This window comes from Streptopelia decaocto (assembly GCF_964273445.1).
Source record: "Streptopelia decaocto genome assembly, chromosome: 1".
Taxonomy (NCBI): Eukaryota; Metazoa; Chordata; class Aves; order Columbiformes; family Columbidae; genus Streptopelia; species Streptopelia decaocto.
Window position 1 is genome coordinate 7516445 of NC_138663.1, and position 21637 is coordinate 7538081.

At 44.4% G+C, this 21637-nt stretch overlaps 1 protein-coding gene across 2 annotated transcripts in view; it reads left to right on the forward strand.

Annotated features, from left to right (window-relative positions):
- Positions 1–6341: 6341 nt before the first annotated feature.
- Positions 6342–21637, forward strand: part of CAMK1D (calcium/calmodulin dependent protein kinase ID) — a 238297-nt gene continuing 223001 nt past the window's right edge. The window contains exon 1 of one of the 2 annotated variants that reach the window (XM_082072739.1): positions 6342–6952. In XM_082072739.1, coding sequence (XP_081928865.1) covers positions 6861–6952 — 92 coding nt within the window. In that variant the 5' untranslated portion in view covers positions 6342–6860. The remainder of the gene's footprint in view (positions 6953–21637) is intronic. The other variant, XM_082072738.1, reaches the window with a different exon arrangement.

The window sequence follows — 21637 nt, forward strand, 5'->3', positions numbered from 1 at the left end:
AAGTAAACCTGCATTGGCCAAATATGAGCCAGCAGTGTGGCCAAGAAGGCCAACAGCATCTGGGCTTGTATTAGGAATAGTGTGGCCAGCAGGACCAAGGCAGTGGTTGTCCCCCTGTACTGGGCACTGGTGAGGCTGCACCTCAAATCCTGGGGTCAGTTTTGGGCCCATCACGTCAAGAAAGTCCTTGAGGTGCTGGAGCGAGTTCAGAGAAGGGAACGGAGCTGGGGAAGGGGCTGGAGCACAAGTGTCATGGGAGCGGCTGAGGGACCTGGGGGGTTCAGCCTGGAGAACAGGAGCTGAGGGGAGACCTTCTGATCTCTGAACTGCCTGAAGGGAGCTTGGAGCATGGAGGGGGTTGGTCTCTTCTCCCAAATAGCAAGTGATAGGACAAGAGGAAATGGCCTCAAGTTGCACTAGGGGACATTTAGATTGGATATTAGGAAAATTTTCTCCATGGAAAGGGTTGTCAGGCGTTGGAACAGGCTGCCCAGGGCAGTGGTATAGTCACCATCCTGGGAAGTGTTTAAAAGATGTATAGATGAGGTTCTTAGGTACACGGTTTAGAGGTGGTCTTGGCTGTGTAGCTTAATGGTTGGGCTTGATGACCTTAAAGGTGTTTTCCAGCCTAAACATCTTGTGATGCTATGATGTTGAATTGGAAGTCTTTGGACAACTTCTTTTATGTTTTTGCAGCTTTTGAGTCCTTAACCTCATTACCCAATGTTCTTTCAAGGTAAACTTTGGACACGTAACATCCTAACTCAGTGCTCCCCCCAGAAGCTAGGCATGCAAAGCCAAATCAGCCAAACTGAGCAGAGAAGGATCTGGTTCTCATTTTGACCAAAACTTGGCTCATTGGTGAGGCTCAGCCCATTGGATCCTGAGCCCAGACCTCTGCAGCTCAGGGACTGAGAAGAGACATATGAGCAGGGTTTGTGTTACCCATGCAGCTCTTTAAAGTTACGAGACATGTTTGGCCAGTGATTTCATGCCGGGTGCTTTGCAGCTTGGAAACACCAAGATTTGGGACTCCTGAGTTCAGCACCAGGAATCGAGTGGGCTGTGTGTGGTTTTGCTTTCTGTAGCTCTTTCCACTGGGAGCATCTCCTGTTGTTTACCCCTCTATCCTGCCCATCTCTCATTTTCTCCCTGCTCTCCTCTCTGACTCCTGTTGGCTTTCCCATTGCTACATCTATCTGCACCACTGTGTTACTCCTCTCTCTTCTGTTTTGGCAGCAACAGTGTTTTCCCCCAGTTTTATGTGACCGTGATTTATGACCCCGAATTTAAAGATTTATCGCAACATGCCGATGGCATGGCAGACTCTGTAAATGATGTGTTCAACCTGGTTATTATTCTCTTAAATCCCATTTTTTTTTCCATAGTGAAACAAGCTGCATCACTTTGTCAGGACTTTTGTCCTCTAAGTTCCCAGGTTTATTCACATGAGAATAAAAACAGGGAAGAAAAGTCACAACTTAAAGAAGCTGGCTGGCATCTCTGAACCTCAGGAGTAATATAAGCAGCCGGGGGCTTAACCAAGCACCAGATGGTCTTCAGGCAACTGTTTGCATGCAGAAGATTCATGTCTCCATTGGCACTTGCTTATTCCACTTTAGTGACATGGTTAAAAACCCTACGGCAATTTCAGCTCCATCCTCCCTGTCAGAAAAGCAGCGCAGGCAGCAGCTATCTATTATTTCCTTTCCTTTGCATTCTATATGTTTTCAGACAATTTTTTAACCATCTAAAATGAGCAAAGGCCTTAGGTAGCATTGAAGAGCTTAAACTGATCTAAGGCTTTAACATGCTTAAAGGTGGTGTAAGGACATTGATTATATTTAACCCTAAAAAGAATGCAAACCACCCTGTATCTAAGACCTACAGAAGTCTCTTGTTTGGTGTGGATTGCTTTTTCTTTTCTTCACATGCATCCTCTTGATGTACAGATCAAGTCAAAGTCCCCTAAAATTGCTGAAAAGTCTTGAATTAGCTCAAAGGAGCATTGCTGTTGTGATTGGGGGGCATCTCTAGAGCTGAGATTATAATTTTATGTACTGAACTTGAGGTGTCAAAACTAACCTGGAGAACATTAAAACCCAACTGTAAGCACTAGTTTCACCTGTGGTGAAAGCCTGAAACCTGTGGTCCCCTGTCAAAGTGCACCCTTCAAACTGTGCTTCTTTTAAATCACTGTCCAGTGAAAGATATATCAGTGAACTTTGTTTTAAGTGATTTGCTCATTAAAATAAGCATTTAAATTTATCATATAAAATAAGCATTTTTGTCTCTCTTTTTGAAGTAAACAATTTTTGTAATAAGTTAATTTTCTCGTGACTCAGCATAATACCCGAGAGGATTTCCTCCAGATTTCCAAATGAAAATTTTCCTTGGGTCAAAAGCTGGAGCTACAATGTTCCCACCCTTGAAAATGCCAAAAAATACTGTGAATACATGAAAAAAAGAAAAAAAAAGGCAACTATGGGGGTAATGTTTATAATGCTGGTCAGATCTGGCATCTAATAAATTCAAGAGAGTAACCTGTGCTGCTAAATTTGAAGATGCCTCGCTCTGGGGTTTTATTTCATCTTAGGCTCATCCTAGAGACAATGAAGCATCCGAGGTATCATTTTGCATTGAATTGCTTGCCAGTCTCTACCCTTATCATCCATACTGTAGTTTGTGTGTGTATATAACTCTGCATTTAAAAACAATCTACCTTCTCGCTAGGGCTGGCCCAACATTTTCTGTCGCAAGCGGAAAAGCCACAATGTGAAGATGCTACATGGTAGGAAAGGCAGCAGAGAACAGCTGTGTGCTCAAGTGGTGTTTGCTTTGCATTCAGGCTGCTCTGGCTCAGATGCTGGAAGTTGCTGACTTGCAAACTGCAGCTTGTACGTCGCGTTTTAACCCAAAGCGTGGACATAGATGTGCGGGTGCTGCGACCCGGGCGGCCGAGCAACAGGCACGTTTCTGCCGTTCTTGCAGAAAAGCATCAATAGTGCTGATTTGTAACTGGGAAGGGAGGTTATATTGCACGACCCGGAAATGATGCTGGGAAAGAGATCCGATATTATAGTATTTAAGCAGGAAAAAACTTGCAAGTGGAAACTTGGAAAGCAAATGCAACTCCTTTATTTATGCTCATTGTAATGTAGTTTGCATAGTGGCCATACTAAGAGCCAGCAGTGAGTGTGGCCGAGTGCAGCTGTACCATATGTGAGCAAGCACAGCATCATTTCACAGAATCAACTGGGTTGGAAAAGACCTCAGAGATCATCAAGTCCAACCCTTGGTCCAACTCCAGTCCATTGACTAGATCATGGCACTAAGTGCCATGTCCAATCTCAGTTTTAAAACCTTCAGGGATGGTGAGTCCAGCACCTCCCTGGGCAGCCATTCCAATGCCTGACCACTCTCTCCGTAAAGAATTGCTTTCTAATATCCAGCCTAAATTTCCCCTGGCAGAGTTGAAGCCCATGCCCCCTTGTCCTATTGCTGACTGCAATTGTCCTATTGCTAACTGCAATTATGCTATTGCTAACTGGAAGGACTGAAGCGGTAAAAGTACAGTTTTAGATATTAATCCAAGAATCCTATAAGTTTGTTCTGCAATAGAATATCCCATATAGAAGTTAAATTTTAATTTCTCCCCTTAATTTCCAATATTTTCATAGGAGGCTTTGTAAAAAAATTTGGAACCTCCACATCTCTGATATAAGGGTTTGGTTTGTGGTGCGTGACGGGGTGCACATGCAGCATATGTAGCTATTTCAAATGCACGTCAGCCACGTCTGCTCATTACCTATTTTCTGATACCAACGCTTGGCAGAGCTGCAGAGCATGAGAGGTGCCACCGTGCAGCCACAAAAAGGGCCCAAATAGATGTTTCATTGGCAGTCTTAAATCTGGCATTTCTGCGTGCTCCATTTTACCACTCTATCAATGTTCTTGTAATCTAGTTGTGTGTAATTAAACATTAAATACAGCCGTACAGAGCCACGTAGCTGCAGCACTATATGCAGCCACTCCAGAGAACTTCTCATGTAAGAGTTTCATTTTTGAAAAATACCTGTTCTTCAAATAACTACAATAGCTCTGCAGGAGCTTGTCAGTCAAGCGAGATTACAGACTCCCTAAACTCAGCCTGACATGACAGACTGAAATTACTCTGAAGGGCCTGTCACGGTCTATTGTGCCAGTGGTCCTTGTCTAATGGGAGCATCTCATACAATTCTCATTAAAACTGTAATGGCTGCCGAGATTTCTGTATTACCAGTTACTTCAAATATGAGTTATTTTATCACCAAAAAAAGCACATTCACATGATGCTAAAGGTGCAGGTTAAATAAGGGAAAGCGAACTTAGATTTACAGGATGACATATATCTATACTTTATGCAATTTTGATGCTGAGAAATTGCAGCATTGGCAAGGATTTGGGTAATTTTAAGTAAAATTTTTGCCTGCTGAAAGCAGGATTGGAAAAGCAGGAGATGCTGTCTGTGCAGTGAGATTTTTATGTGATGCTATAGGGACCAATGTGACTTCATAAATAATAGCACTGGATGGCTTTGGTATGCCAAGGCACCAAGACAAGTTATGGTGCTTGTCTTCTGGATGGATGGAGCTCTTTGGCCTCCATCACACTGGAGGTCAGGGCAGATGATCACATTTGCCCTTTCTGGCCTCAAACTCTCTCGGTCTTCTCCTGAAGACAGGGGTTACGTTCAGTAACCCCATTCAGCACACCCAAATCACAGCATGGCATTTCTGATACCAAGCGATTTACATGTGAAAAAGATCACAGTAGAATGGGTTGAAGGGAAAGTTGTGCTTGAGTGTCAGCTGCACCTTTTTAGGTCAGTTACATCTTTTAATTTCCCAGGTATGCAGTGACATGAAGAGTCTGCCTGGGGACTCCTGGTGACACTATCGTGGAGCAGGTCATAAGGATCATGGAATGAAAGAAATGCTGAGGGGAGCGAGAGGATGGAAATAAGTCAGGAGCAGAAGTAAAGCTGTTTAAAGTGCATGCCGTGACAGCACATAAGCACCCGTTGTAGAAAATCCCAAGCTGTTTGGGATGCCTGCGTGGCTGGACAGCCACCAAAGCACCAAATTAGAGGGATGCAGTAATAAATCGCAGGAGCTGGCACACACAAAGCCAGGTGGCTCTGCCCAGCAGAGGGTAGCATTGCCCAAACCCCCCAGCCTGTTCTCCAAGTTTACACCTTCCCGCACCTTTGAACTCCCACCTCCGCCACATCCTCTTTGAGCTGAGAGTCCCAGCTCAGCTCAGACCCAGGGAAAACCTCACAGCCTGGTACCTTGTACATTCTGCTCGTTAATTAGGAGAAACCTCGAAAATCAGCTTTGAAAGTAGAATTTTGAGGAGTCTGTTAAAGGACACAATGCATGTTAAACAGTTATGTGCATACAACCACATCTATTTTTAAGTAAATGTTATTTAGGTGTTTGTATTAGGATTTGTTTTCAGGTATCTGATTTGATGATCAGGTTTGGAGCTGCCTCTGAGGCACGGGAGTGCCTGTACCTTTTGGCAGCGAGGCACCTAACTTGGGCGCCCCAAAGGAATTGCACTTTCTTAGCGTCTTAAGTATTCTGAAACGGAAGCCCAGCGATATTAACTATAAATGCATCTGGGTTAGTCTAGCCTGTAATTTTCTCTGGTGAATCTGTGCATCAGAGCTCAGCCGGTGCTTGATGCGACGACACTAGAGGTCTCAGTGTCGCCGAGGAGAAAGAACCCAAACCTGCTTTTAGCAATAATTTCAGCGGGGCCACGCGTGCGGGGCCGGTGTCGGGACGGCCACGGGGCTGCGCGGTGCCCATCGCCCTGCGTCTGGGCTTGGGGGTGCCCCTGGTGTGGGGGTGACCCTGGTGGGCGGGTGCCCCTAGTGTGGGGGTGACCCTGGTGTGGGGGTGACCCTGGTGGGTGTGTGCCCCTCGCTTTGCCGGGGGAAGCGCTGGGTACGGGTGGCCCTTGCGAAGGGTGAATTTTTGCATCGCAGGAGTGTGCGTGGGGCAGGAGGGCACCGCATCCCGCCCGACCAGGCAGCACAGCCGCTTGTAGTGTGTCTTTTTAATTTTCTGCTTTCCTTTTTTTTTTTTTTTTTTTTTTTCTTCTTGGCTTTCCCTCCCCTCCCGTTTGACGTGCGCGGTTTTGGTGCAATGCGAATTATCTCCAGTCATTCAGTCAGGAGGGGCAGCGCCAGGCAGCAGAGCAGCGGCAGGGCTGCCTCCTCCTCCTCCTGCCTCCTCCTCCTCCTCTTCCTCCTCCTCCCATTGCCATAACAACCGCGCACAGCCGCTGCGCCCGGTGCCGGCGGGGCCGCTCCGCACCGCGCCCGGGAGGCTGAGCATCCCAACGGGGCCCCGCACGGGTGGGGTGGGAAGGGAAACTGTGACCTCCCTACGAAAAAACAAAACAAAACAAAACAAAAACAACAAAAAAGGACTTTTGAGCAGGGTGCGTTTATTAGGGACCAAAGTGACCCCAAGCCAGGCGCGGAAGGAAGGAGGGACCGGACAGCCCCGCGAGTGACTCCGCGGAGGAGGGAGAGGAGAGAAAAGGCGGGGGGGTGTGTGTGGAGGGGTAGAGAAAGTTGGGAGGAAATAGCCCAGGAAAAGTGACACGCGAGGAGCGCGGAGGAAATAAAAGCGGCGGCGGGCAGGAAGTGTGAGGAGGAGGAAGGGGAGAAGAAGAAGGAGGAGGAGGAGGAAGAAGAAGCAGCGGCAGCGGCAGCAGCAGCAGCAGCAGCTGCCGCGGCAGAAGAGAAAGCAAAAGCCGGACGCCGGGTCGGTGCCGCCCGGCATCCTTGGGGCTGCGCGGCCATGGCCCGGGAGAACGGGGACGGCGGCGGCTCTTGGAAGAAGCAAGCGGAGGACATCAAGAAGATCTTCGAGTTCAAGGAGACGCTGGGGACGTAGGTGGCGGGGAGCGGTGGAGGGAGAGGGGGGGACTGTCCCTTCTGCGCGGGGATGCGCGGGTGCGTGCGTGGGGGTGCGTGTATTTTCGCGTGTGCGGCCATGCGTGCCGCTCCGCGATCCGCTCGTCCATCCCGGCAAGAAGTCGGGGGGATCTGGAAACACGGAGGAAAATAGAACTGTGGGGAAGGCGCTGGGCTAACACCTCCCCCCACCCCAATACATATATTCCCCCCAAACCCTGTGCTTTACAAAATTCACACGGTGAGGAGGTGGGGAAAGGCTTTTTCTTGATAGTGCAACTGTAAATAAATGCAGTCTGACTCGCACGCTTTCCCCTAAAGCCGACGGCTGCGTCTGTTCGTGGACAGACGAGCAGAAATAATCGGAGTGGATTGGATGTGTTTGAGCTGCGCTGCTTAACTGTTGTTGCGGTTTATTTCTGTTATTTATAGTGGTGGGGCATAAAGATTAGTAAAACGTTCGAGTTTTGGGGTTTTATTTTTTTTCAGAAGGCTGAGAATAAACATGCGCAGATGGTGCAAGGGAGCGGGGTGGGGGCTGATGCTTTTTTGGCTGAGCAGAGAGTTTTATTTTTGCTAAAACAAATTTTCACTTATCGGATATTGTAGGGGTGGAGAGTCAGGAGTGCTGAAGGAGGTCAGCATATGGGCTGCTGTATATATGTACAGTGTAACTGAATTTCAGTTGTATCGGAAGTGCTCTTCATTGCTGTGTCCCCCCTTCCCTTGCTTTAATTACAACTTTAAGCATGTCTCCAAACGAAGCATCGTTAATCTCAAGCAGTGCTTGTCATACTCCGCGTGCCACTTCCAAAATACGGTTGAACAAGTTTCGACTGTAATATTTCAGTTTCTTTCTGCTTCCAAGGGAGGGCTCTCTATAAACAGAGTATTTCTGGTTCACGGGCTCGCTGATTTCCTATGAAAAACTGGGTAAGAATGAGGCTGGTCATGCAATATGGAGGTGGGTCAGGCAGCTCTGTTGCGATGAGCTGGTAGCGTAGCCCTCGGAAAACCTCTGACTTAGCAAATGAAATTAATGTTTGCCCAGGTCTTTGAAGAAGCAAAGCGCAGCGTAAGAACTCAGCGTTACGGTGTGTTCTCATTGCCCTCACTGAGTCTTTGTGGTCAGAATAGTGTGCAGGGGGAGACGTGTCTCTGCTTGTCACCTCAGGGGTGCAGTTCCCTCCCTGAGCGAAAGGGTGTTGGGGAGGAAAGTCTTAATGCAAAGAGACTCGTTAGGGCTGCAGGACAGTTTGCTGTGGTTTCCTTTACACAACTGTCTCTCATCTTCCTGGTTGTTTTGTGTGAAGCCACCTACAAGGGTTAAGTTGTGTCACTCAAGGGGTCCAGGAAGAATAAGTTTTGTGGCCTTGATCTGTATCACACTTCAGTTAATGGGAGCAGGTGTAGGTCCCCAGGAAGGTGAAGGTGGTCAGAGTAACTAGTTATTAGTCTGGCTGTTGCAAATGAAATTCATTCAATATGACCAGTTAGTGTCTCAAACTATTAACCACTGTTTGAGCCTCACAGTTTGGTTAGTAAGTCCTTTGTGATGAGCGTGGAAGCTGTGAACTTCTTAAGCTTAAGAGTTCTAGAAAGTTTTAGAAAATTAAAATAACGGGATTACAAACCTGGGCCTGTATAAAGAAAACTGAGATGTTTTCTTTTCCAGACCTAGGCACATGAATTATGAAAGCATGTTCATTTAACTGCCTACACAACAGTTCCCTTCTTGTCATGCATTCCTTAATTTCGAAGAGCAGGCTGATAATTAAAGATCCAAATCTGAGTTTTGGTTCTGTCCTTGGCTGCCCACCAGCGCAGCACCTGCAGTTCCTACCAGCTCTGGTGTGACTTACCAGGGTGTGAAACTCCTGAAACATTTAGACCATCACTGTGTGAATCATTAAAGTACTTGTTCCGTTCCCACTGAAGGTTTGTCTGTTCACCAGCTCCAGCAGCAGGTACGCAGGGTGCGGGAGTCCAAATGAAAAGACACATTCTTAGTTATTGATAGAAAAGTACTTAAATAGGAATTAAGTAATTAAGTCTAAATACCTTTAGAGCATCTGGACACAAATGCTTTCCTCTGGCATCATTTAGGACCAGAGATAAAATCTCATTTGATCTCTCCTGTGCTGTAATGTTGAACCGTGTTGGGCGTCCATCAGTTATCTCACCATCTAATAGATTTTTCTCTAGCGTGGTTGGGTTTGGAGTGACAAACTTGGTTTCTCAGATGAGGAGCACTGGATTAGCGTACTAGCTCTATTTTGCATTTCTCTGCCACCTTCCATTTCAGGATGCCGAAGTGCTAAAAGCACTTTCAATGGAAAAGCAGCTCTTTTGCATGCAGCAGTGTTAACTGCCTGTAGTAAAACTGGTTAGAGAAGGAAAAGTATTAAACCCCCAAATCAGGGAGGAAAGTGAAAGAGAAGCTTTAAAAACATATTTTATTTTAAGTGTATTGATTTGGGAATGTTAAATCTGTGTGTATATTGCGTTAATGATTTTTTCCCTGAAAGGAGGCTTTCGTCTGAATAAAAGCTTTTCAGCAGATCTTTAACACGGGAGAGTTGAAATTGCTGGAATTATTAAAATGATCCTAACTCGGTTAATCATTCTATCATTTGGGCTTCAAGGAATCTCTAACGAGTACCCAGCTCTCTCTTCCAGAGATGGAATGAATTATTTACATGCCCCTGCAAATCATGGCCAGCCACAATGAGACTGAAATAAGCATCCTGAATTGGACATCACCTCCAGGTGTAAGGAAGGAGCATTTCCCATCCAAATAATTGTTTTTTTCCGTAGCTGAGGTTTGTTGTCTGCTCAGTGCTCTTGGGCAATAGTGTTTTCCCAAAGAAGCGACCATCAGTGCAGAGGCTGGATCAGATGGTACCCAAACCTGTGTTTACCCTGGTCTGTATTTACGCAGTCTCTACGTATGTGCGATTTTCGCTTGTAGCTGCAACATCTTGGGTTTACCAAGGTGTCAACAAAATATTTTGGTGATGTTAATCAAGAAAACATGACATGTACATGCAATATAAATATATAAAATAAGTTTTAATGTATTGCTATATGTAAAAAATATGTAATGGTCCTGATCCATTCTTGAGCTGCCTCAGTTTGGCCGGTCCATATGTGACAGCGGTGACATGGTGGTGAACCATGCTCTCTACCTGCGGGTTCCAGGGGCACCTCTTCTTGAAACTGGGCCTGTTCACTGCTGAGCCACTGAAAGTGAAGTTACAGATCTTGAAAAAGTAGCTAGGAAGAAATACACAAGGTAAATCAAGGTTAAAATGAAATCATAGCAGTGGGCCAGATCCTCAGCTGATGTGATTTAGGGTTCCTTCCAAGCGAAGGCAGGTAGGCTTGAGGAAAGAAGAGGGTCTGACTATCTGCTTATCTTTTAAAATTTCCACAAATTCACCTATTGTAGCTCTGCTTAATTCACAGGTCTGTCTGGAGAGAGGGATTTCTGCCCCAGCAAGTTTCACATTAGCAGGAATCTGATAAGAAGATGACTGATCACTCAAATAGCATTTTTTTCTCCATATCTAAATGACATTACGTTTGAGGCATTTTAAAACTCAGATTTTGGCATTCCAAGAGGTAATAAGATACACCATGTCATCCACCAGCCAAAGAGGAAAGCCTCCAGTCATTTGGTCTGTCTGACTGCATCAGCCCTGCATTTCTATCTCTCATTAGGCCTTATTGACATTAGAGTTATTATGAAGTTATCATGGTTAGAAAGGCTGAGGCTTAGTAACTATGGAAATACTGGTGCTGTCCTTAAAAATAAGGTGTTAGATTCCTTCAAGATTAGTAATGATAGCATAAGGGGTTGCATGGACATAGCGATAACGTAGTAGGAGCTGAGTGGGAAGGCAAATATGCTTCATTATATGTCCAGTAGCTCCCTAAAATATAGTATAGGGTAAACTCACAGGCTGTTCTGCTTTTTACCATAATTTTGGGTTCATCTGTGTCCTGTGTCTCTTCCATACTCTTATGTCACATGATGGGCTCCTGACACTCTTCACGACTCTTCTACACACCCATACGTGCTCGTTCGTTATGTGAAATGCAATCACTCCGTGTCCTGTTCTCACTTCTGTTTTCTTCCTCACCTCCACCCCCTCTCTGTTACAAACTCTTATGCACTGTCTACGGTGGTTTTGTCCTCTCGCGTCCTTCATAGTGTCTTCTCCTGCATGCACTCAGGCTTTTCATGAACGGGTCCACCTCATGCTCCCATCTGTTGCTGGTTGCTCAGACCTCCATGGGGGACCAGGCTGGTGGTGGTTACGTGCCTCAGGCCAGGCAGTCAGCCTTAACTTCCACCGTTGAGAAGACACTGGTGGTAAGGACAGGTCCTGGTGGAGATGCCCCATGGCTGCTCACTTTCAGGTACTATCCGAGCTCCCATTTGGGTAGGATTGGAAGAGGGTGCTTGAGCTTTTTCCCCCCTGTTTTTGCACAGCGCCCAGCACAATCTTTATCCTTGCCTAGGCCAAAACTCAATATTGCCGCTAATGAGGACCTCAGTATAACTAATGCCAACTCCACAACTGCTCTTTGTGCAGATGTGAGCTGGAGGCAAGGCACGCCGAACAATATCCGTATTTTTTGTGAGCCACAGAGGTAGCTCACACCCTGAAGATCACAACAAGCAAAACCTGGAAGGTCTGGAGACCTGGTGGCGAGGCAGTGGATGAACCCAACTCTTTGGAGTCCATAGTAATTCTTTAACCAAAAATCCATTCTTCCCATCACAGCCACAACACAGTGGGTGTGAGAACCGCCTTCTCCTGCCATCTGGAGCAGCCTGTCTGCTTCCTTCACCCTCCGTCTGCTTCCACATAGCAGCTGAAATAAGCTCTTCATGTATTTTTTTGTTCTTTTTCTTCTCTTTTTCTTCGCTATGACTGACCTCAATTATTTTTGTTGCCCATCACACACAATTCTGACTACATGCAGAATATTGGTCAGAGTTTCTTAAGCCTTTCAAGCATCCAAGGATACAATTAATGTTGAATAAAGTTGTATTGTTTTGGTTTGCTTGACAATAACAAGCATTTATAATAGGATTCTGTATTTATTGCCAGTGATGGTATTCACTTAACCGGTGAGTCATAGTTTATATTCATGATTACTTAATAGGAGCTAATTTTCTAGTCATTTTAGATAGCAAGAAAACAAGTTGGGACTAAATGGGTACTGTTAGTAAACAGGTAATGAGAAAGGAGGGATAAAAAGTTCCTTGGGGCAGCGATCTGTCATATTTGTTGGAATTCAAACCACCTTGTATTTCAGCACTTTTCTGTAAATAATAATTAACGTTGATAACAATAATTTGCAAACATGTGTGTGATTGGGCTTTTTTTGATTGACAAATAGCAATCAGAGTATTTCTCTTTTCTAACAATCATACTGTTCCTTAAAATCTCTCTATCAAATCTTAACACTGATACGTTTTTTCATTATCTGACTTGGCGGCTCCTATAATTTTCCTCTGAATGTTGTGCCAATCATTTAAAAAAAATCAAACTATAAATAACAGATTGTTAATAAACTTTTCAAGGCCCTTCACTGATATTTTCATGTTGAAAGCTGTGTATTTAGTTTTATGCCAGCATTACTCACCAAACAGATTGTATGAGGTTAAATTAAAATAATACTTTTTAGCAGAATTTTTTGGCTGAGTTAAAAAGATATATATATATATATATATAAACACTAGATGTGCTAAGGAAAAGCTACTGGGAAGCGCTTTTTTGGATCTGAGTGTGGAACAGCTGAGCACGAGGCTGGAGATCCTCTGGGACAATAGATCGCTGATTTTGCTTTGTCTTCTCCTGGGCAATACTGTATGTCACATTCCAAACATCAACAGCTTTGGACAACTGGACTGCAGAACCACAAAGATAGTCCTTCAAGTACCTTTTCCAAGGGTTGAAAGGGAAGAAGAAGCGTGTGAGAGAAAACCTGTGGTATCCTTAGATGTATTGAGGATTTATTTTGATTTTTGTATATTCACAATTGGAGATAAACTGAGCAGCTTCAGTCTGGTTATGGTTTCCAGGGGGAACAAAAGGGAGGTGCTTTCAATGATGCAAATGAACATGAACATTTACCAGCAGTTACAACAGGGTGGGTGCCACGGTGGCGTCTCTCTCCCAGATCCTTTGCATTTGCGCTCTTTGCATTTGCCATACTTTAGGTTGAATGTTTGAAGGTAAGTTTTGGGTTTTTTTTCAAGCCTGAGCACCCAAAATTTGGGAATTACATCTGAAGCTCCGTTGTCAGAGTACAGAGGACCTCAAAATTTAATCTATGGCTGGTTACAGAGAGGTCAGGACCCGTGGAAAGTCTGGGAGCCTTTAACCTCTGTGTTTTGTTTTGGTGAGGGTTGATGCAGCAGCAAAACACGTCAGGAGGGTAATACAACCCTTGTTCATCGGTGGGGCGTGAAGGTTTGCAGGTCTTCCCAGGAGCTCCAAACAAAGGGTTCCCCAGACATGGCAGGTTGGTACCACCCGGTGCTGCGGAGTCTTTCTGCAATGTTGATGTGTTTGAGCTGAACGCTGTGGTTAAAACCCGCCTGCTGTCCCAATGGCACATTTGAGAAATGCAGCCACCCTACTCCCACCGGCCACGTTACCGATTGCACAAACAGCCAAGCTTTGGACAATAGTATAAAATAAAACAGTGTAGCCCCTCTTGCTTATTTTTGCAAAGGCTGAAAAGCTGATGTGTATTTGAGGGTTGGACACGAGCAAGTGAAATATGAAGGGTTTAAAACATTAAGGGGTTTTATTACTATGCCTTTTATTGGCCCCAAATGAGATTGGGCTCTGTTGTACTAGGAATATTACAAACACCAGAGGGAAAGACTGTTCGTACCCAGAAGAATTTATAATCTAAATAAATAAGAAAAAAATGCTAACCCTGTTTTGTTCAAGATGGGAACAACCCAGAGATGAGCCCAAATCTTAACTCCAGCTTTATGCAATGGACCATCCTGCTTTTAATAGCAGCCAACCTGTCAGCAGCAGCATCTTGAAAATGTATTTATTTGTATGTGATTCACCCTGGGTCTTCCAATATAATTAGTTTTAACTAGTAAAGGTTTGAAGATGCAAGGCACTGCCTGTATGCTGTCGGTAACAGTGCGGACGCTTTATTGTTGTGTTGTCTCACAGATGCTCAGAGGAATCGAGTTCTTCCCAGAGCTATAAAGAGCTGGAGCAGACCAGGCGGTTCTTGGGGCGATGTGGGATTGCTCCCAGCAGGATCCCATCCTCCCGTCCCAGTTTGGATAATTCAAGGGACCAGGCTTCAACTTTCCAGCCAGACTCATTAGCTGTGACCCTGCCACCCCTCCTGTGATGGGCAAGGGCTGAAAGCATAGAATCATAGAATCAATTTGGATCATCAAGTCCAACCATAAGCATAACCTAACTCCAGCACTAAACCATGTCCCTAAGGACTTTGTTTAAACCCCTCCAGGGATGGTGACTCTGCCAGTGCCCTGGGCAGCCTGTTCTAAATGAGGGAAGCTGTTGGAAGAAAAACTGTGGAAAAAATGAAACTACACAGAAATACCAAAAAAACATAGCGAGGAACTGGGTGGGGAGAGAAAAGCACTTAGAGGATTTACAGCCACGTGGAAAACTCCTCTGGGGAAGGCACAGGCTGATAATTGAATTCAGCCGTAGCTGTCAGAGACTGCCAGAGCATCCCTGAATAATCCTTCACCGTTAAACTGAGCTGGCTTGGAGATTTCCTCCCACTGCTCGCTCTTGTCTTCTGCTGCCTCTGAGCGTACATAAGTCAGTGCAATACGCCCAGCCATGGAGCCTGCAGCGTGTTGGGAATCCCAGGCACAGCGGAGTGCTCGGTGTGCGCTGTCAGTGGCAGGGGATGCTGTGAATGTATGAAACTTGTTTTGTGCTCCTTACTCTGTTTTCTTGCACGGTACCCAAACAAATCTGAAGGCTTTGTCTTTTACTTCAGGACATTTTGTAGACGGGGCCTGAGATATCTAAAAGATGCTCTGCGATCATTGTCAGCCTCACACCTCTGCATTAATGGGATTTCTTGCCATAGGGTTGTAATTAATTTGTTCAACAAAATATTTTGAGAAGATCTGACACTGTTGAGCTTCTCCATGGTCATGATCATGGTTAAAAACACCACCTCCTTCTCTGAGCCCAAGACACAGTGTTTTGAGACACCTTCTCTAGCATAATTACATAGCAACCTGAGTATTAGGAAAGCAAACAAGCTCTCCTTCACAACATAAAATGCTCCCAAATGTGAAAAAACAACGACAAAACAATGCAAAAACTTCTACTAGAAGACTGCTGCACTTGGGCCCTTCTTTAGGGAGAGAAGAGGGAGGCAAATAACGTTTAGCTTTCTAGCCAATTTGCTTGATGCACCATGAGAAGATGCCTAGATAAAAACATTTATGGAGCAGACTCCTGTCAGCCAAATTACCCAGACACTGAGGGAAAAGAGGAGTAATTTAGAAAAAAGGGAAATGCCTTATGTCACAAAGTTGACTTATGGCTTATACTTTTTAGGAAGCAGGTTATATGATTAGATATTGGAGGAGAAGGTACCAAGAAACGAGCAGAAAAAAGCACATAGGTTCTCAAAGGCACGTAGGCATAGGACACACAGGTGCTTCAGGGAGGCTTCTGCTCTTGGGTGCATTAAGGTGTAGCTGGAGTAATTTTACTGACTAATTTTCCTGGCTGTAGCTGTGTAATTTATATAATGGACATAAATCCTGTGCTCTTAAGAGAGAGACCCTGAAAAAAAATATCTCACAGAGCTTTGTAGGGAAGTCCGTTGAATGAGTTTCTCTGATGAATCTTACATTTTTCATGGAAAGAAGTGATTCTAGGATTCTTAAGTGACAGCTGAGATGATTTGTGCCCAGAAAGAAAACCTGTGCCCTTCTGGCACTGCTGAAAGAGAATATAACGAGTACTAAAGCTGAAAGCAGACTTGTTCTGTAGGTGAGTGGAGCTGCACTGGGGCAAAACCAGAAGGGAAAGGTCTGGGGCAATGCAGAGCAATGGGATTCACCTATAGATAAATGCCAAGAAAGACTAGTCTAAATGGGATGCTTTTAGCTTAATTGACTCCAGAGACAGGTAGGTCCCTCTGCTTGTTCATGAGCTATACAACAGCAAAAATTCATAGACACATGTCCTTTGGACAGGATAGCTTGTGTGCTGCACCAGGCAACAATTAATCATCGTCAATCAAGGGCCAATAAAATGACCGGCAGCTTCAGTGCCAGTGTTTGCTCTGGAGATGGTGTGATGCCATAAGTTCTTCATCTTGCATTGCCATGTGGTTATGATGAAGGTGTAGGAGCTCTTTATATACATACATATAAATAGTGTCTATGTGTATATAATGTGTATAAACCCACACATTAAAATACTATTTATATAGTGATATACAGTGATACATAGTGCCAGTGTCTTGCCACACAGCATGTTGTTCGGCTTCATTAATAAACGCATAGAGAATGACCTGTGTCATTTGATAAAAACTGTTTAAGAGCATTGTGAATATGATTAATTTATTTTGTAGTTGGAATTTCTCTTCATATTTGCGTTACATTTAGGTGAAGGCAGAAGAGTCATGCCTGTTTATATCACCTAAGCTTTGTTATCCTTAATTAAGGATCTAGCCCAAAATGCAGAATGAGGCTATCCACAGACATGAGGAGGTATTTGTCCTTGGATGCAGACTGGCTTTAGCTCATTTCTAAATGCCTCTGTCTGTGCAGTGACTTCCTGACAGATGTTTTTGTGATGCCTCATTGTGTCCTTCCATCTACTGAGATAAGACTTGGGTACAGGCAATGGTTGTGTGTTTCTGCTCTTGTTCATCGGTCAGTTGCTTTCAGCGATGCAAGGGGGACAGTGGCTTTTCCCCACCCTGTCACCTTTGACAGAGATGACTTTGGTCGTGCTCCACATCTGCTCAAATATGTGGTGCTTGACCTTGCCTAGTTTGTGACCAGAGACCATGGAAAGCTCTCAAAGGTGGGAGGTCTTGACTTTGTGGTGCCCGAGATCCCCTACAGCCCATTTCTGAAACACTTTCGGTAGCTCCTTTTAAATACTAGATGGAAAATACTCACTTTGCCTAAAACTTAAACAGGAACTGTGTGGCGCCCACTTGTTCATTAGCTCATGGAGGAGAACCCAGTGAAGTAAGAAGTGAGCACGATGGTGCTTCCTTCTCTTCTTCTCCATCTCTGTGTTGCCCCTGCTATGCTGAATCACCACTCTGTCCCCCATCCAAACCCCACACGAACCCCTCCGTTGGGTGCAATGCTGTAGTTGAGTTCTGCAGGTGTGCACAGCTGGGAAGCACATCTGGAAGACAGCACAGTGTCTTCCTTTGGGTCAGCTGGGGACTTTGTTTAGATAAAACAACCTCCATGTAGGGAAATGAAGGCAGCGTGCAGCAGATGGGGTGTATTAGAGCTTTTTGGGTGCAAACTTGACCTCAGCAAATGGAGGGTGAATTAACCAACATTGTGCCTGGTGTCAGGAGGTTTGTCTCAGCCTGTTAGGGATTTCCCTTTGTAGACGGGATGGTTGAAGCATCTTCACTAACCACATTTAACTCTGGTCTACAACCATTGCCCACAGGGTAATGGCAACTGCTTGTTACCCTCTTCTACAGCACATTTACAGGTTGCAAAGTTGCGTTGATTAAAAATCTGTTGTGCCAATGTCATTTTAGTGGGGGGTGCATTAGTTTTTGTAATCAATTCCCTTTTCTGCTTTTTTAAAGCAATAAGCTGAGAGACAAAACTGTGGCTTAGGTAACTCTAGTACTTCAATAACCAAGGCAAAATAAGGAAGAGAGGGAGACTGGTAGCAAAAATACTTAAAAAACAGTTTTGGCTTTGGAAGGCACCTGTAAAATGTCTTCCTAGATGTCTCCTTGTTTGTCGGCTTAGTGCTCCTAATAGACCTTCCTGAAGTCAGAGGGTAGCACACAAAAGCACACCAGGCCTGTTTCTCTTCTGATTTTCTTTCCTCTTAAACCATTTGTAGCAGCACAAAGCGACTGTGAAATTCAGCCTTTGATGTGCACAGCTTGGAGGTTTCCCTTTGGGAGTCAAGAAAAGTCCACGCTACTCAGCAGCGCTGTTTGTGCTTCTTACGCTCAGGTTGCGAACGGCAATATCAAGTTTACAGGGCTGTGGAGGAACAGGTTGCAATTCCAGGAGAGAAGAGGAAGGGGCTGAGCACATCCCAGGGGCCGGTTCGCATCTTCTGCCAGCCCAGTTGTTTCCTGGGATGCTCTGTGAATTTATTTAACAAAACGATAGTGGTTTAAAAATAGTCCTGCAAAAAGGGAGGTGGGGGAAGGGGTCAGATAAAAAGTACAAGAAGTTTTAGTTCTTTTCATTCCATAGTCTCTATAAATCAGCAGGGAAGTCAGCTGCGTTTTTTTTTTCCCTTCTGTCTTGCATAGTTAAAAAATCATCAGCCACTACACTGAAATGGTTTGCAAGAGCCACTTCGCCAGGAACCGTTTCTGACTGAGAACAATAAAAATTTAGTAGATGCCAGGTTGAACTGATGTGTCGGTGGTTGCTGAATTCAACTTAAGAGCTGTAAATGGAGCCAATCATCATTTCTTAATGAGATACATGAGAGGAAAGAATCACAATGCTTGAATAATCTGTCACATCTCTATCAGCGCTGCTTAAGAGTTTGTTCAATGGTTTGACAAGGTAACATGACAAAATCAATCTACAAAGCAGATTAAATACAAATATGCAGGTTTTTTTTCCCCCCTTCCACCAGGAGTGTAATTCTTAAAGCCTTATGTTTTTTATCATTACAATTGCTGCCCAGTCATCTGTTTTCAGTGCTACTGCTTGCAGTCCTGCATGGTCCACGGTGACATAATTCACCAGATCATTTGTCATTTATCCATCTCGGGTCTAATAAGACTGTCGTCTGGGCCTTGGCAGAAATGAACGATGCACTGCTCTGATATACAGTGTTGGCATGTTTTTCACTTAGTGCTACGGGTGTATTTTTCTGGGGTCCTTAAGGAAACCTGGCCCTCAGCCCTTATTAATGCTTCATGTAAATCTTTTTGAATATTTTGTTTGGCAGCAAACGTAGGAGAAGCTTGATATGAGTTCCCTAGGAGCTAAATAACAAATGTACACGGAGGTGATACGATTGTCTATTATAACATCAGACCTTTCATCATGTTGCAGCAGACTGTGATTGGAATGGTCCCATCTCTGTTTGTAGTGACAGGTATTTGTAACCACCGATAACAACAAGTTACAGAGACCATCGCAGTGGACACTAAATGTCATCTTTGGCAGCAGATGTTCATTGTTTTTACCCTTTTCTTCCATGAATGAGTCCCCGTCCTTCGAATGTGCTTGGGTAGCATGGTGTAATGAAGCTGTGGCACAGAAGAGATTAGTTTTTTCCCCATGAAATGTTTGCACGTCTCATCTTCTCCGTGAGAAACTCCAGAATATAAGATTTTTGTTCCCTGTACAAGTAATTTTAGGATTCCCTCAGTCCATTTGTGTTCTATATAGTTGGTGAGATGCTATCGACATACCTTGCTTCATATCTCGTTATGTCTCTAACTTTGTATGTCACCAGGTTCTCAACAGAGATGTTGTAAACAGCTCTTGGGAAATGGTGAGCATCTTTATTTTTGTTTCAGGCGAGGTAACAGGGTTCCCAGCAGCACTTTAAATATGCCAGAGGACTCTGTCATGGAGGAGAACAGCGTTTCTTAACTTATCGTTGCCATATGACTCCCATTACTACAGTTTCTGAGCAAATTGCAGACCTTACAAAATCTGTGATACCGAAAACTCGTATGCTTATATTTTTGCTACATTTATGCATGACATATGGACTTCAAGTATCTGGTTACTCAGTTTCTGCTCAACATCTTGTATTTTCTGGTGACTGTTGAAGAATCAGAATACGTATGGTATTTTCTTATCTATTATTGGTGTTGCTGCCGTCTTTATCTTGTGGTTTGTTGGCTAACTGTCAGATACTCCTGGCTTCATTAAGAAACAGATGTACAGGTCTACACTTTGTTTTTGTAGCTGCACTTTTGACATATTGTAAATGTCCTTAATTGAATTTGTGCAGGATACTACCATCTGCTGGCATCTGTTTCTGCTTTGGGTCTTTCTGAATACTTGTGTGTATCATGGTCTATAAAGACAAATTAGAGAGTTTCAGCAAGATATTAGGTCAAGTTTTTTCCCTGAAATAAATGAGCACAGAGTTTGAACACTGGAAGATCTTATATCTACATATCTAGATTAATACAGTTTATTTTAAAAGGCATGTTTCAGGCAATAATTGGGCCCCATGTCCATGTTGGTCTCTCTTAATTTATTATTGGTATATCTGCAAACATATCAGAGCTCCCAGACGGAGAGAAAAGTGGCCTTTGGATTTAGGTGAATCATGGAGGGATGTGGATAAACTTTCAGATCTGCCTGAAGCCCTGACACAAAACTCTGTCTAACAAACAGCCAAGATAAGTAATCTTTAAACATCACTTACTCTATCTGCAAGGTTGATGGGCTTCTTGTCACTTTTAACGTAGCCAAGTGTGCTCTGATATGGAGCTTTTGGTGGCAAAAGATACTGGGCAGGCATTGGAGGAGATGTCTGCTGAGGATGCAAATAGAAAAACATGTGTTGTCTCATAAGAGTCCAGAGCAAAGTCCTCCTTTTTGTGTAGCCCCCTGTCATGTTCAGCTTAGCCCTCTGTTCTCAGCTCTGTCCTTTTCATTAGATGGCATCAACATTTATGGTAGACTTTATTGCAGTTGCCATGTCTGCGTCTGAACTGCAAAATACAATAGACATTCACTTCCCGGCATTGTCTCTGGTCATGACAAGTGCAGGCAAGCGTCAAAAAGTATCTAGGTCGGGATTTATCGGTAGTGGCCTAACTCTGCTCCCGGTAAAAACAGTGAGAATTGGCCTTTGATGTCAATGAGACTGCGTTAAACTAATTTTGAGGTGATGATGAACTGTTTCTCTCTGCACCGCTCACATGTGGCAGTGACGGGGAGAAGTGGGGTCATGCAGGAAAACGAGTCCTCCAAAAGGCATTTGAGATGGGGAGATGGGGACACTTGGTGTTAGAAGTCCACCATTGGTCTGAAATAGCTGGTGTCGCAGCAGGGCCGGATTGTGCTTGATTGTTCTTGTCTTTCTGGTACTTCATATGGGCAGGATTCAGTAGAAAACTTAAATATGGAGAGTGTTCCTGGCTGTGTATGTGTTACTAGAGCCCACATAAGGGATACTCCAAAAGCACAGGGTCTCCTTTTATTTTGCCAACCAGTTTCTTTGCCCCAGTGTCCTTGTTGGTGCTGTTCGCCCAGTATTGGAACCCCATACTGGTACCCACAGCTAGTCAGGAGTCAAAGGTTTAAAATAATGAGCTTTGGAAATGATGTGGACTAGTGGTAGAGGCATTTATTGGGTGGAAGAGCACTAGATAATGATTCAGGAAACTTGGGTTTTGTTTCTGACTGTGCCACTGGGCTTTTTATGACCTTGGAAAAGCTGCAGC